At 39.6% G+C, this 15121-nt stretch overlaps 2 protein-coding genes across 4 annotated transcripts; one reads left to right on the forward strand and one right to left on the reverse strand.

Annotated features, from left to right (window-relative positions):
* Positions 914-2362, reverse strand: LOC109822901 (protein ROOT PRIMORDIUM DEFECTIVE 1-like). The gene has a single exon (XM_020389166.1). It carries the CDS (start codon positions 2226-2228, stop codon positions 1830-1832), a length of 399 nt encoding a protein of 132 aa, XP_020244755.1. The 5' UTR covers positions 2229-2362; the 3' UTR covers positions 914-1829.
* On the forward strand, positions 5576-9604 carry LOC109822499 (shaggy-related protein kinase eta-like). 3 transcript variants are annotated; one of them, XM_020388707.1, is made up of 13 exons: positions 5576-5740; positions 6315-6530; positions 6598-6693; positions 6962-7021; positions 7116-7388; positions 7503-7577; positions 8116-8172; positions 8259-8399; positions 8528-8578; positions 8669-8764; positions 8839-8922; positions 9081-9183; positions 9244-9604. In XM_020388707.1, the coding sequence occupies exons 1-13, from the start codon at positions 5681-5683 to the stop codon at positions 9303-9305; spliced, it is 1374 nt and encodes a 457-aa protein (XP_020244296.1). In that variant the 5' UTR covers positions 5576-5680; the 3' UTR covers positions 9306-9604. The 3 variants fall into 3 exon arrangements, with proteins under 3 accessions (XP_020244296.1, XP_020244298.1, XP_020244297.1); XM_020388709.1 differs by having other exon boundaries at positions 9300-9604; XM_020388708.1 differs by having other exon boundaries at positions 9394-9604.

Consider the following 15121-nt stretch of genomic DNA (forward strand, 5'->3'; position numbering starts at 1 on the left):
TATAAGTATGATTAGGATAGATTATAATTTAAATTAAATATTTAAAGTAGTACATGATAATTTTGACTATGAAAAGTTTTGTCTGAACTCGTGATTTTAAAGGGAGTATGATTTTTATTTTTTTAATTTTTCTTTTTTATAATTTTGAGAATGATTTTTGTCTCTTTAATTTGTTTGGTAGATTTTGTAAATATCTCATCCGCATTATGTACATTTATAGGTCTACGTTGTTCCTGGGTTCGACCTTTGGGATAGACATTATTTGTCTCATTAATTTATTTGGTTTTTGCATATATGCCATTTATTGTGTAGACATTTGTAAATTTGACATTTAATAATTTTATTTAGATTTACATTTTAATTTAAAATGTATCATTATCTTCATACTACGTATATTCAATAAGAATTCATCAATTTATCAACTTACTCTTACTTAATAGATCATAATATTTGAATTACAAGGGTATTTTTGTCTACCAAAATATTTTTCCGATCTCGTGCTTTTAAAGGGAGTATGATATGATATGATATGATATGATTTTGAGAATTTTCATTAATGTTTCTTCAAAAAATAGATCAGCGTCCTTTAAAGGTGGTTCCTATAAACTGAACTTTGACTGTGGTTTTCTTATAGTGGTTTCTATGATAAAACCCCCAAATAGAAATTAGATCTCTTTGTTTTTAACAAAGATCCATCTTGAAGCCAGGGTTCAAAGGCTCAAGGCTGAGTCTACAGTATTAAGAGACTACACAACCTGGTAAACAAGCCAAGCCACACTAGAATCAAGTTAAAAAAAAAAAAAATCCCATGAAGCTAAGAACCTGCCAATTCTACCAAACATCATTTTAGCTACCAAAGCTAACACATATTAAATCTCAGTCCAGACACTACTCCAGACGAGTGCAGAGTCCATTGAGAATCTAAAACACTAGTAAAACATGGAAAGCAGGGGTTGGCATTACCAGTGACTACAAATCCAGATATGCTGTCTGATAACACCGAAGAAATCACAAATGCGTTTAAAACAGCCATTGCGAAAAAAATTGAAAAATGATATAGAGATAAACAAGAGGAGCTCACACCTCTACTGAATCGTGGTGCAGTCAAGTAACAGATATAAATTGGTTGGTTGTACTGGAGCTCAACTACGCACGGGTATGACCTTCTTCCAATTCCCTTCCTATCATCTCCAAACCTCAAACCAAATGCGTATCGCAGAAATTTCTCATGGCCTGCACATCCATGCCATAATGTGGCTAAAGGAACAACAACCCACATTTATTCTGCATACCTGCACCAAAACTTGTTGCTTATTTCTTAGTATTGTCATCACAGTATCACACATGTACTTGTTCTCTCCAATGATCGACGCTATCAATGCCCGCCAAAAACCTTACTCTAGTGAGATGTTATAACAAGCAAAACTCGATCTGAATTTGGTGATAACTCACTCGTTCTCAATTGCGAAGATTACTGCGTTCTCTCTGAAACCGTTATGGAAACAGAACCCACAATAACCAATCCTAAACTCACTCCATGAACGGGCTCTCTACACCTGAATCAGAACCACTACCCCCTCATGGGTTCACAAATTAGCTCCTCGGTTCGTTTCTTAAATTGCTGAAATCATACACACAACGATATCTCTCAACGAACAAAGCGACCACTTTCAATGCTTTGCTGAAAACCCATCTGAATTTAGCCGTAACTCACTCTTCCTCGACTACCAAAATTACACTTTCACAACAAAATTTAGAGTCTTTTGCATCACCATCAGAAATTTCAGCTCAAAAATGCCCTCTCTGCTCACAATGATCAAAATTCTTACTCACTCCATGGTCTGAGACTCAACCCCTGAGTCATTATCACTCCCCCCCTCATCCCTTTCATAATCTCCCCTCCCCCTCCCCATGCTAGTAAGCATCCTATCAACATTAGCCTTCTTAGGGCTCATCAACAGCAACTCCCCCAACTTCCTCCTCGCCAAATAAATCTCATTCGGCTCCACCATCTCCCCTTTCCTATACGCCTCCCTCAGAAACACAGTGTGCAGCTTCCCCTGATTCCCCCTCGTCGACACGTAAAATATCCCCTGATGCTGCAGCAGGAACTCCTTCAGCTTGTTGGGCAGCCCCATGGCCTGCCTGAAATGCGCGATCCTCTCCAACGTAGTCCTCTTCTCCACCATCAGAGAAAGAATCTCGGACTCAGGTCGTACCCGACACATCCTCGTAAGGGCGACCAGTACGGCAGTCTCTGCACTTCCACACCGCGATCCGATATACTTCCCAATCTTAAACACCCGGCGGGAAATTAACCAGGAACGAGAACTCGCGTCCTCCGCATCCGAGCCCCCGTCCTGTACTCGCCCTCCCCTGCCTTCTCAATGGCCGAGACGGGGTCGGTCGCCCGGGGTTCGCGCGCCGCCTCCACAGAATTTGGCCCATCGGGATCGTCCTCCGGTGGCCGAGGCGACCAGCTCGGAAAAGGCCGGAGGGCTGGGGCTAGGATGACCGAGTGCTCGAAGTCGTCGGGCAAGGCTGAGGTCGCGCCGGGCGACGCGGATGTGCTCGAGCGGAGGCGGTCGCCCGTCGGGGTGGCGAGAAGAGAGCAGCTTCTTGAGCCTGCAGGACGGGATCCGGCGAGGTTGGACTTGAATGGCCGTCGGACTTCTCGTCTGGATTTGGAGAGGCGGCGGGGCCGTGGAGGCGGGCCAGAGCTGGCGGAGGCGGGGTGCGTCGAAGACGGGAACGGCGTTGGGTGCGGAGGAGAGGAGCCGGCGGCGAGGGCGCGAGTGGCGCGGGAGGGATTCGAGGGTGGAGAGGGTGAGGGAGAGTTGGGGGTGGCGAGAGGATTAGAGTGCTTGGAGGTTTGAGGGGCGACGCGGGTTTCTTCTCGGCTTTCCATGATTGAGGTCGAGAGGGTGGGTCGCCGGACGCCGCTGGATCTTCTTGGGGGATGGAAGGTGGACTGAGAGAGCGGCGGAGGAGGAGGCGGGAGGAGGAGGAGGAGGAGCCATTGGCTTTTTCTAGGGGTTAGGGTATTCGGGGTTGCGGTTTTTTTTTTTTTTTGTGGGTTTTGGGATCGGCGGGGAGGGAGGGGAACAGGGGGAAGAAAACGGTGAGGAGGAATCCGGGTAATTACTTGCGCGTGAGTGATTGCAAACTTAATTTTTTTTTTAATTTATATCTTCTATTATCACGAGTGTTTTGTGCGTGCCCGTATGGGTCGATATTATGTGTAGGGAGAAAAATATAGTACAAATTTTGAAAATCGACCGTTTTTCAAAGTTAATCGGCAAAATCGACCGTTAATTTTTTTTTAGCAAAATCAACTATTTTCTGCACGGGACTGCTAGTCCCGTGCAGAAAAGGGTCGGTTTTGTAATTTTTCAAACTGCACGGGACTGCTAGTCCCGTGCAGTGCGGTTCTGCCCCCCACCCGATCCCAATCCACTTTCTCTCTCCTCCAACAATCCCCTCCTCCGTAAATCTCTTCCCATTCTCCAGACCCACCAACATTTTCCCCTCTTCTTCTCCTCCTCCTCCTCTATCACACCATCATCATCCATCAATGGAGACATGTGGGTCTCTATCAAATTTACTAAAACCCATTCCAATAAACAAAACTCGGATAGCAAGCTAAGATTTTGAATGGAATTAATTGGAAATACCAGAACCCATGCTGTCCCTCTGAGATTTGTTCTGCCAAGGGAGGAAGTAGTTAGGGCTGCTGGAGACGGTAAAGATCTTGACAACAGAATCCAAAGCGAGCTCAATGGCGGCATAGGCGTCAGTATGCCTGGAACTAACAATGGGCCGCTCGCTGTCCTCTTGTAGAATTGGAACGGCGGCAGCTGAGTTAGCGGCAGTGCTGGCATCGTCTCCATTGATGGATGATGATGGTGTGATAGAGGAGGAGGAGGAGGAAGAGGAGAAGAGGGGAAAATGTTGGTGGGTCTGGAGAATGGGAAGAGATTTACGGAGGAGGGGATTGTTGGAGGAGAGAGAAAGTGGATTGGGGTCGGGTGGGGGGCAGAACCGCACTGCACGGGACTAGCAGTCCCGTGCAGTTTGAAAAATTGCAAAACCGACCCTTTTCTGCACGGGACTAGCAGTCCCGTGCAAAAAAAGATCGATTTTGCTAAAAAAAAATTTCAACGGTCGATTTTGCCGATTAACTTTAAAAAAACGGTCGATTTTCAAAATTTGTCCAAAAATATAGAGCTGGTAGCGACAATCGAACCCGCGTCATTAGCTTGAAAGGTTGGGTGTTTAAATTTTTTAATTTTTATGTTTGTATATTTTATTTATTTAATTTTTATGAGTTATTTCTTTGGTTATTTGCAGGCCCTTTTAAATTGAAATTGTACTGAATTTTTTTTTTGCCTCGGGGACTGTTCCTTCTTTTTTTATATATTTTTAATGAATATTAGCATAATAAGTTGAAATTTAAAAGAAATATTAAAAGTCTATCTTAAGCGAGTCATTGGTAAAGTTGACTTTTTTATCTTCTATTATTGTTGCTGCTAAATGTGACTTGTGTACGTTATTGTTTCACTTTCGTAGCACTTAGATACCCTAAGTCATAAGGCGTAGTAAAAACATACTATGAGTTGGTATAATTGTGCATACTACCTTCTGTTAATAGCTATGACAATATTCCCTAGAACATTCTCACGCGCTGGTCACATGAGAAAATTTCATAGTTTTTGCCCTCATTTATTGTAGAATTTACTGCTTTACTTGCCCCTCTCCCAAAATTCAAAGAGGGGCATTTTGTTCAAATCGAGTTTATTTTAACACTGTCAGCCCAATTCAAGCGGTTGCCAACTCAGGGTATTTTTTTAATGTTTTGTAACTTTAGGTATTTAAGTGTTACAAGAGTGAAACGATAAGGCATATAAATATATAATTGCAATTTAGCCTTATTATTGTCACTACTAATGCTGTTGCATCGGGAAGAAGAAGGAAAAGGGAAAATAATGGAAGTATCATTGCCACCTTTGTTTATCATAACCATATTTAAAGTAGAGTCATTCTATAAAAACCATATTTGGTTTCAATTTGTACATAAACTCTTTAAACAGTTTTTTTATTACAATCAACCACCTAGATTCACTTTTAAGGGAACTCTCTCTCTATCCTTCGGACCATGGGTATGAACCCCTGGCGTAGCTAAGGGGCACCACCAACGCACGGTCTCCGGTATTTGACGAAATTAAATTTGTGGGAGTGCTCCCTAAAGAAACCGAACCTGTGAACTTAACTTAAAAGTACTACAAATAATCAATAAACACATTACAACACTATTTTAGTTCATCCGTGCACCACCTCCCATCATTGACCCTACCCGCTTTCTTCGCATGCTCTCGTTTTAAAGATAGAAAATTCAAATCTCAACCTCAGAATCTCCTTTTATCTCTTCCGTCAAATTTCTAAAATCCCATCCAATCCAACGGCTGAAACTCCCTCCTCAGTCCTCGGAGCACGGACCCCATATCTGGAAATTGATTGGGGTTCAGAAATTGCTCACTTTGACCAACAAAAAGAGGAGGAGAGAAAAAAGAAAGAGAGAAGAGAGAAAGAGAACATTATTTCTCTTTCTCATTTCAATCTCTCTCTCTCTCTCTCTCTCTTCTCCGATAATTCTTTGGAGAAGAGAAAGAAAGGAGACAAGATGAACGTAGTACGGAGGCTCAAGAGCTTTGCTTCGGGTCGGAACTTGAATCCCGAAATAGTAAGCACTGCTCGATCTTCACTCCATTTTATATCGAAAATTTCAATGTTATTGCTTTTTTTTTCTTTTTTGGAAGTAGTATAATCGTGTAACTGAGAATTTGAATGATGGTCATCTTAGGATAAATTTGGCGAATGCTTTCGTACCAATTACCCATTTTCAAACATACCTCATTGAAGTATTCTTATTATATGCAATACGTATGAAAAAAAAAAAACAAAAAGACAAAATAAAACATAATGAACCATGAAGTTTCGAAGCTGAGAGATGCGCGTGTACAAGAGCAGATACCCGTGCCTCTCTGGGTGGAGAATTAATGCAATATTAGTGGATATATATGGGTATTTATATGAGTTATGAACGTAACATTTAAATCATTTTGTCATTTAAACGAGCTATATGAAATGTTTAGCAAGTACATGTTTACCTCACATTTTCAACAAACGAGCTATATGAAATGTTTAACCCTTTAGTATATATAAAGCGGTATAATTTTTTTTAGATAGTTCCATAACTAAATTCTTTTTTTTTTAAATTTTTTTCGCCTCTCCTCTTTCATAAACGTCATCACCAGGACGGAGATTCTGGTATTAAGAGGATGAAAGTTGACCAAGACGTGAATGAGAAAGCTTCGACTGAATCTCCTCTGAAAGAACGAGGCGCGTCTCTAGTACGGCATACAACTTCCAAAGACTTACATCACGACGACGGTACATCCAGTGGAAAAGGGCAAGATCCTGATCAGCTTCTTCAGAAGAAGATAAGCGACATGAAACTCAGAGATGATAAGGTGATTTCTTTGATATCTATCCTTTTTGTATACATATTCGCAACCGACTGTCGTGGTTCATGCGCAGGATAAGGAGAATACTACGACGAGAGGAAATGGAACAGAAACCGCAGGTCAAATAATAAAAACAGTGGTTGGTGGTCGGGGTGGACAGCCGAAAAAGGTAACCTGATTTTTTTTCTAAAGTTTTAAATTAGTCCTTTCTGAATGAAGATCATTCTTCGATCACACAACCAGGAAAGGAGCAAATTTCTATTTCAGCTTTAATATTAGTACTTCCTTAATTTACTATCAATTAGTCGCAGATTGAATTCGTTTAATCGTTTCAATTTTTTTTTTGATTGTTTTACTCATGAAACAACGCTGTATTTGTTAGTCCGAGTAAATAGTCGATTTACTTGTCTGTCCCTTTCATGGCAATTGGATGTCAGACAGTTTCATATATGGCAGAACGCGTAGTCGGCACTGGTTCATTTGGGGTTGTCTTTCAGGTACATACAAGCTATGTTATATCATCTCATTTATTTTGTTAGTTTAATCCTTTACAATTTCGACATATATTCTTTTGATATTGAAATTGTGCAGGCTAAATGTCTAGAAACTTCGGAAACAGTCGCTATCAAGAAGGTTCTTCAGGACAAGAGATACAAAAATAGGGAACTTCAAATATTACAGATGTTTAACCATCCTAATGTGGTTCAGTTAAAGCATCACTTCTTTTCAACTACGGAGAAAGATGAGTTGTACCTGAATCTTGTACAAGAGTATATCTCTGAGACTGTTCACCGAGCGGCCAAAAATTATCTGCGGGTGAACCAGAAAATGCCTCTCATATACATCCGCCTTTATGCTTACCAGGTAACTGGTGAACTAGTTCACTATATTTTGCGAACTAAAAAAATATTTATTTTGCAAACTTAATATTTCTACAAATTGAATTCTGTAATTCACAACTTTTTTGGATTTGGTTAGATATGTAGGGGCCTTGCTTACATACATGGAGTTTTAGATGTGTGCCATCGTGACATAAAGCCACAAAATCTCTTGGTAAGACACTGCTCTGCATTTTCTCTTAAATCTAGTGCTTTAGCAACTCCAATAGGTTTTCAGTAGGTTCTTTTATATCTGACTTCGCGTACCTTGATACTTAAAATGGTTATGTACAAAGCAGTTGTCAATTACGACGTCATGCAGATGCCCACAAAGGAATTATTGACAAAAACACAGATATATTTCGTTGATAATCAGTTTTTAATGGTGATGAGAGTTAATTTTCCGTGGAGGCTGTCAAACATATTTGCCTTTTTTTATGTAGTAGTGTAGATATATTCAAACTGTTACAATGTTCGAGATGAAAAACTTCTTGATAAGTTATCATCATATTATGCTTTGTGACCACAATTTTGATTCACGCAAAGTACTCCAGCATACTTCTACTGTCATCATCTTTTGTTATTTACTAGTGATTTAGCCTAGAAACTCTATAGACCTGTTTTATAGTACAATTGCCTATGTATGAAGTTATCGCCTAATAATCAAAGACTTCGGACAAAGGATTGCTGACAGTCTGATTTTTTTTATGCAGGTCAATCCCCATACTCATCAACTAAAGATTTGCGATTTTGGCAGTGCAAAGCAATTGGTGTGTGATAAATCTAGTAAATTTAGTTCATACTATGAGGTGGATGTTACTGTCATTAGATTTGATGTTTGCTATTCTAATTTCAGGTCCCAGGCGAACCTAATATCTCCTATATATGTTCTCGGTATTATAGAGCTCCTGAACTCATCTTTGGAGCTACGGAATATACTACAGCAATTGATATGTGGTCTGCTGGTTGTGTCTTAGCTGAACTCATCTTAGGGCAGGTATTTATCTGTCATCAGTTAAGCTAATAATAGAATTGACGCATTACGTTATGTCAGTTATTATGTCTCGGCTACTTTATGCGACCATGCTTTTGTATATCGGTGTTAACGAAATGAATCCTTTGCAGCCTTTATTTCCTGGAGAGAGCGGCGTTGATCAGCTTGTGGAAATTATTAAGGTCAGATAGTTATTATCTGCCTCTTATGCAGCTCTATATCATTTTATCTTTCAACATTAAACAAGCTCTTGAGTGAATGGTTTTTATCAGGTTATAGGCACACCGACAAGGGAAGAAATCGAGTGCATGAACCCAAACTATACAGATTTCAAATTTCCTCAGATCAAAGCTCGTCCCTGGCATCAGGTCATTGTTATCCCTCACTATTAACTGCTAGATGCAAGTTTTGTTTTGATGCTTATACAAATATAGACATGCAGATTTTCCCAAAAAGAATGCCCGCTGAGTCTGTCGATTTCCTGTCAAAGTTGCTCCAATATTCACCAAATCTTCGTTGCACTGCTGTAAGTAATTAATTTCTTCAGTTCTTTCATGAAAATAAAAAAACTGCATATTATAATTCAGATTCATCAGATTACGTTGTCTGAAAATTTTCTTAATTTTTCGTCAGTTGTTAAATATTTTTGACATTGTTTCTCCTCTTTTTTGTCAACCGCTGCAGCTAGAAGCCTGTGCACATCCGTTCTTTGATGAGTTGAGAAATCCAAATGCTCGCCTTCCAAATGGAGAACCCCTTCCTCCTCTATTTGATTTTACACCCCAAGGTAATTATTTATTTGCATTTTAAACTTTCTGGATTTCCCTGAAGGTTAACTCCCCTACAGAGCTTAGTGGAGCTTCTCCAGAACTAATTCAGCGTCTTGTTCCTGCACACATGAAGAAGTAAAAGTCAGAGAATGACAGAATGTTTCTTTCAATTCTAACGTCTACACTTCATTACGGATGCCTCATATTCTGCGATCTTTTATCCTCAGCATGGAGCCCAAAAGCGATTGGTGATGATAACTTCATAACGGAAAATGTTTAATTTTGGGTGAACCTCCGAGTGGATTCCGTAAGACGAGCTGAACAATTCCTTTTTGAAAATCTTGTACCAACTATCAGATATGGATTAGTGTAACTTTAGCTGTTATTTCTGATAGTTAAAATTTTTTGGTGCAGTTTCTTTGTTGGTATGGATCATGTCTAAGACTGAAAGTTCCTTGAAACTCATAAGAGCAAAGGTTTAATAGGTATATTTCTTTCTTAAGAATTCTATGCTTCTACGTCTTCCTTGCTCCCGCCAAGATTGAAACTTGACTATCGACACAGATTGTTGATTGAATTGGATCGTAATTTTCCAAAAATCCCTCTTTTGAAGGAATCCTGACTCCTGAGGTAGGTCCGAGTCACTGATTCGAGAAATCCAATCTGAGAGAATAAGTGATGATGGCTTTGTTAGGGAATTTATGGAGATTAATCTGCGGAATTAAACACTAAACGAATAACGGCACCAATGAAAATACCACAATCAAGCAAACACCTAGGTTTAACGTAGTTTGGCAAATCGTGCCTACGTTCACGAGGCAATCCAGAGAAAAATATTTCACTATGAATCAAGAGTACAATCCCTCCAAGTTCCACCAGAACTAAAGGATTAAATCACAAGAGAAAGACACAATAATACCTCTAGGGCACCAAAACCCTAAAACCAGTCTCACCAAAAATCTCCAACACCCGCGGAGAAACCAACACTGTACCCTCAATGGCGCCGTCGTTCTGAAGACAATGGATTTTGAATTACTGCAATCGGACGACCGAGCTATACGGAATCTGAACTTTTCTCTCTCCCCCCACTTTTCTTCTCTCGGGTTAATATTCAAGGTTTACTGTAGCACCAAAAAAATTACATGTTTCTCATGAATAGAATTTCTTTATAAAGGAATTTAATTTTCAGGTCCTTCAAACCTATTCCTATTACAACTAGATTCTTCAAATCATCTTCTAAATAGAATTTTAATTCATGTTGATCTCATGTGGGCCTTATCTTGGCTGGACCCACAACAATCTCCCCCTCCAGCCCAATGAGGGGGTATTATACTAATCTGTAACTCTTCAACGAAAGTTCATGATGATCAATCGTCGACACAACCCGGTCTTCTATCTGGAAACGGTATTCGTTAAAAAATCTGCTAGATTTTTATCTGTGTGAATATTCTGTAGCTTTAGCTCCTATTTCTCAACGGCTTCTCTAAGCCAATGATATCTCACATCAATGTGTTTCGTCTTGGAGTGGAATGTAAATTCTTCCTTAAATCAAGATCACTTTGACTATTAATGAAGACTAGTGTGAACACCGTGCAAAGCACGACATACCTTTTTTTCCCGCTACAGTAATTCTGATTTTAAATGCTATAAATTTTTTTTTGAATTGATACAGTATCCCGCTCTATTATAGTGATTTTTTTTAAAAAAGTATAATTTTTTCAAAAAATTTGCTACAGTATCCCGTCCCCTTATTGCCACGGTAATAACGATACGGTAAATGGTACTGTAGCATGAATAGTGAATCTTTGGTTCTCCTATTTGTATAGAGGAATAAATTTGATAATTGTCCTGCTACAAGCTTAACTCCTGCAGAAATCTTCTCTACCAAATAATCTCCTTATCGGCTTCTGCAGCTACAATATATTCCGCCTCTGTTGTATATAAAGCAACACACTTTTGCAACATTAGCATGAATAGTGAATCTTTGGTTCTCCTATTTGTATAGAGGAATAAATTTGATAATTGTCCTGCTACAAGCTTAACTCCTGCAGAAATCTTCTCTACCAAATAATCTCCTTATCGGCTTCTGCAGCTACAATATATTCCGCCTCTGTTGTATATAAAGCAACACACTTTTGCAACATGGACTGCCAAGATACTGCTTCCCATGCAAAAGTGAACAACCAATCTGAGGTAAACTTCCTGTGATCGAGATCACCTGCCATATCCGCATCTGTAAAACCATATAAAACTACATTTGAACCCCCTAAACTCAAACACAATCTGGAACTGTCTTTCAAATATTTTAAGATCCACTTTACACCTTCCCAAAGAATTTTCCCCGGATTAGAAAGAAACAAGCTCACAACGCTAACCGCATGAGCTATATCAGCCCGAGTGCAAATCATGGCATACATCAAACTCTCTACAGCTGAAGAGTAAGAAATATTCTCCATCTCACTCTTTTCCTCATCTGTAGTCGGGCAAAACTTTTTGCTAAGCTTCAAATAACCTGCATGAGGAGTACTGACTGACTTGGCATCTTTTATGTTGAATTTATCAAGTAGTCGTTCAACATATTTCTCCCGTGATAACCACAACTTCCTGGCTTTCCTGTCACGAGCAATATCCATACTAAGAATCCGCTGTGTCAAGCCCAAATCCTTCATGTAAAAAATTTAAATAATCTCTTCTTCAGCCCACCGATTATCTGATTATCCTAACCAACAATCAACATATTGTCTACATAAAGCAAAAGGATAATGAAGTTAGAATCTGAAATTCTCCTGAAATATTCACACGAATCTGCAACTGCCCTCTGGTAGTCATGATTCAACATGAAAGAATTAAATTTGTTTGTACCAATGTCTGGGTGCCCACTTCAAACCATAGAGGCTCTTCTTCAACCTGCAAACCATGTGTTCTTTTCCTTTCACTTTAAAACCCTCCGGCTGCTCCATGTAGATCTCCTCCTCCAAATCATCATGAAGGAACATAGTCTTCATATCAAGCTGCTCAATCTCGAGGTCTAAACTAGTTGCTAACCCCAAGATAACTCTAATGGACGTCATCTTCACAACTGGTGAAAAAATCTCATCAAAATCAATGTCCTTTTTTCTGACCAAAGCCTTTCACCACTAATCTGGCTTTGTATTTCTGAATCTCTTTGTAGCCATCATTCTTTAACTTGAACACCCACTTGTTCTTCAAAACTTTTCTGTCATTCGACAAATCCACCAACTCATAAGTATCGTTCTTCTCAAGAGGCTTCATCTCTTCCTTCATAGCCTGGAATTATCTGTCCTTGTCTTTATGAGTATGTGCCTATTAAAAGCTTTCTGGCTCCCCTTCTTCTGCCAACAAAGAATACTATGAAAGATGATATCTCGTGGATGGTCGATGCTCTCTAGCTGATCTCCTAACTTGTGGCTCTGCAAACTCTTGCTGCTGAAGATGCTCCCCCTGCTGAGGAGCCTCCTACTCGTGATCTTGACACTGTCTCCCTGCTATGGTGTTTGACCGTCATCATCAACACCATCATCACACTTGCTTTATATCTGTAGAATGCAACTGCACTAGAGACGAAACATGTGTCATATATGGAATCTCACTAGCAACACTCTCTAACTGCTTTGCTCTCCCGAGATCTGCAATAGTCTGATCCTCCTGAAAAATCATATCCGCTCGTCTGATAATTCATCTCTTTTCTAGATCCCGTACTTTGTAGTCAAACTCATCTTTTCCATAACCAAGGAAGATGCAAGGAACCTCTTTTCTGGATCCCATAGTTTGTAACCGAACATATCTTCTCCATAACCAAGGAAGATGCAAGAAACCGCTCTATCATCAAGCTTCTATCTCTTCTCCTTCGGAATGTGTGTAAATGACTTGCAACCAAACACCTTCAGATGAGAATAAAAAATATCTTTTCCGGACCAAACTCTCTCTGGAATATCAAAACCCAAAGGAACTAAAGGAGACCTGTTGATTATGTAGCATGCAATGCGAATAGCTTCAGCCTAGAAGTTCTTAGGTAACTTCGCCATCTTCAACATGCATCTGACTTTCTCCACAATGATCATGTTGTACCTCTCTACAACTCCATTATGCCGCGATTTGCCGGGCTCTGTCTTCTGATGCCGAATATCATGCTTGGAGCAATAATCTCTAAACTCAATGGAAGTGTACTCTTCTCCATTATCAGTGCGCAAATACTTTAACTTATTTCATGTCTGCCTCTCCACCATGGCATGAAACTGCTGGATGACTAAAAACACCTGGTCTTTTGTCCTCAATAAGAAGACTCACATCCTCTGTGATGCATCATCAATAAATATGACAAAATACTTATTGCCACCAAAGAACTCTACCTCAATAAGACAACAAACATCAGAATAAATTAAATTCAGGATATTATCTTTTCTTTTAGAAAACTTACTAAAAGAAACTCTATGTTGTTTGCCAAACAAACAATAATCACAAGGGGTGAGTGATGAACCTTTAATAAAGAGAATGAGAGATTTCTTTGGCAATATCTGCAACCCCTTCTTGCTCATGTGCCCGAGTCTCCTATGCCACAAACTGAGAGTGTCGCCGTCTTGAGCCACTCTCAAAGAACCATATGAAGCCTTTGCTTAAGTCTTACAACATATACTTCCTCTAGCCACCACAAGAGAGCCTTTGGTGATTTACATTTTCCTCCACTAAATTGAATTTCATATCTTATTCGGTCCAAAGTAAGACCCGAAATCAAGTTGAGCCGCAAATTAAGAATGTGCCACACATTCTTTAAGATCAACGTGTATCCGGTATCTGTCTGCAAGCGTATATCACTAAGTCCCACAATATTCGAGTAGCTGGTATTGCCCATATTCACATTGCTAAAGTCACATGCTTTATACGATGTGAAAATATCTCGATTGGAGGTAGCATGATATGTAGCTCCTGTATCCACTATCCACTCAGAATTCTAACTTGTAACATGCATACAGTCTTTTTTCTGTAAATGAGAATAATATCGGTCTCAGACAAAGTAGTTGTAGTGTCACTATCAACTTTCTTCTTCTCATCTTTATTTTCATCTTTGTTCCTAGCTTGCTCTTTCAATGCCCAACAATTATTCTTGATATGACCTGGCTTCACACAATAAAAACCTCTCCCTTTAGACTTTGATCTGCCCTTGGATGTGCCACGACCTCTGGACTGGTCCATGTACCTGCTCCTACCACTGTTCTTCATGACAAGTGCCTGTGAGTTATCTGTGCTGGTAGACTTCCTCTAAGTCTACTCATTGAATAAACTACTAGTAACCATACTCATCAATAACACACCATCTGGAGCTGCGTTGCTGACTGTCACAACCAGTGTCTCCCAACTTTCTGGCAAAGAACCCAATAGTAATAAAGCCTGTAGCTCATCATCGATAGTCATCTTCATGATAGCCAACTGATTAATTAAACTCTTGAACTCATTCAAGTACTCTGCTATGTTGCTTCCTTCTTGGAATTTTAAGTTCACCAACCGCCTCATAATAAATGCATTGTTTCCCACGGTCTTCTGCTCGTAGAGATTCTCAAGCTTCTTCTAAAGCGACTTAACATTAGTCTCACCCAATACATGATGAAACATACTAACGTCGATCCACATCCGAATATAACCGATCGCTTTCTTGTGTTATTTCTTCCATTCTTTATTATTCATCTTTTCTGGTTTGGCTTCATCTCCCTTAATAGGGTCATGTAAATCTTTACAATACAGGATATTTTCTATCTTGGACTTTCATACTTGCCAATCAGAACCATCTAATTTTATTATTGTGCCAAAACTCTCCATTTTTTCCATCCCAAAGTACGCCTCGAACCTGGCTCTGATACCACTTGTTAGGGATTTTATGGAGATTAATCTGCGAAATTAAACATTAAACGAATAACAGCACCAATGAAAATAGCACAAGCA

Source organism: Asparagus officinalis, chromosome 8 (genome assembly GCF_001876935.1).
Source record: "Asparagus officinalis chromosome 8, Aspof.V1, whole genome shotgun sequence".
NCBI lineage: Eukaryota > Viridiplantae > Streptophyta > Magnoliopsida > Asparagales > Asparagaceae > Asparagus > Asparagus officinalis.

Excerpts from the sequence above, each read along its gene's own strand:
- LOC109822499 (XM_020388707.1), top strand. The coding sequence starts at position 5,681 with ATGAACGTAGTACGGAGGCTCAAGAGCTTTGCTTCGGGTCGGAACTTG. Across the intron at positions 7,578-8,115 it reads TAAAGCCACAAAATCTCTTG|GTCAATCCCCATACTCATCA; the intron begins GTAAGACACTGC and ends TTTTTTATGCAG. Across the intron at positions 8,173-8,258 it reads TTGGCAGTGCAAAGCAATTG|GTCCCAGGCGAACCTAATAT; the intron begins GTGTGTGATAAA and ends TTCTAATTTCAG.
- LOC109822901 (XM_020389166.1), bottom strand. The coding sequence starts at position 2,228 with ATGTGTCGGGTACGACCTGAGTCCGAGATTCTTTCTCTGATGGTGGAG.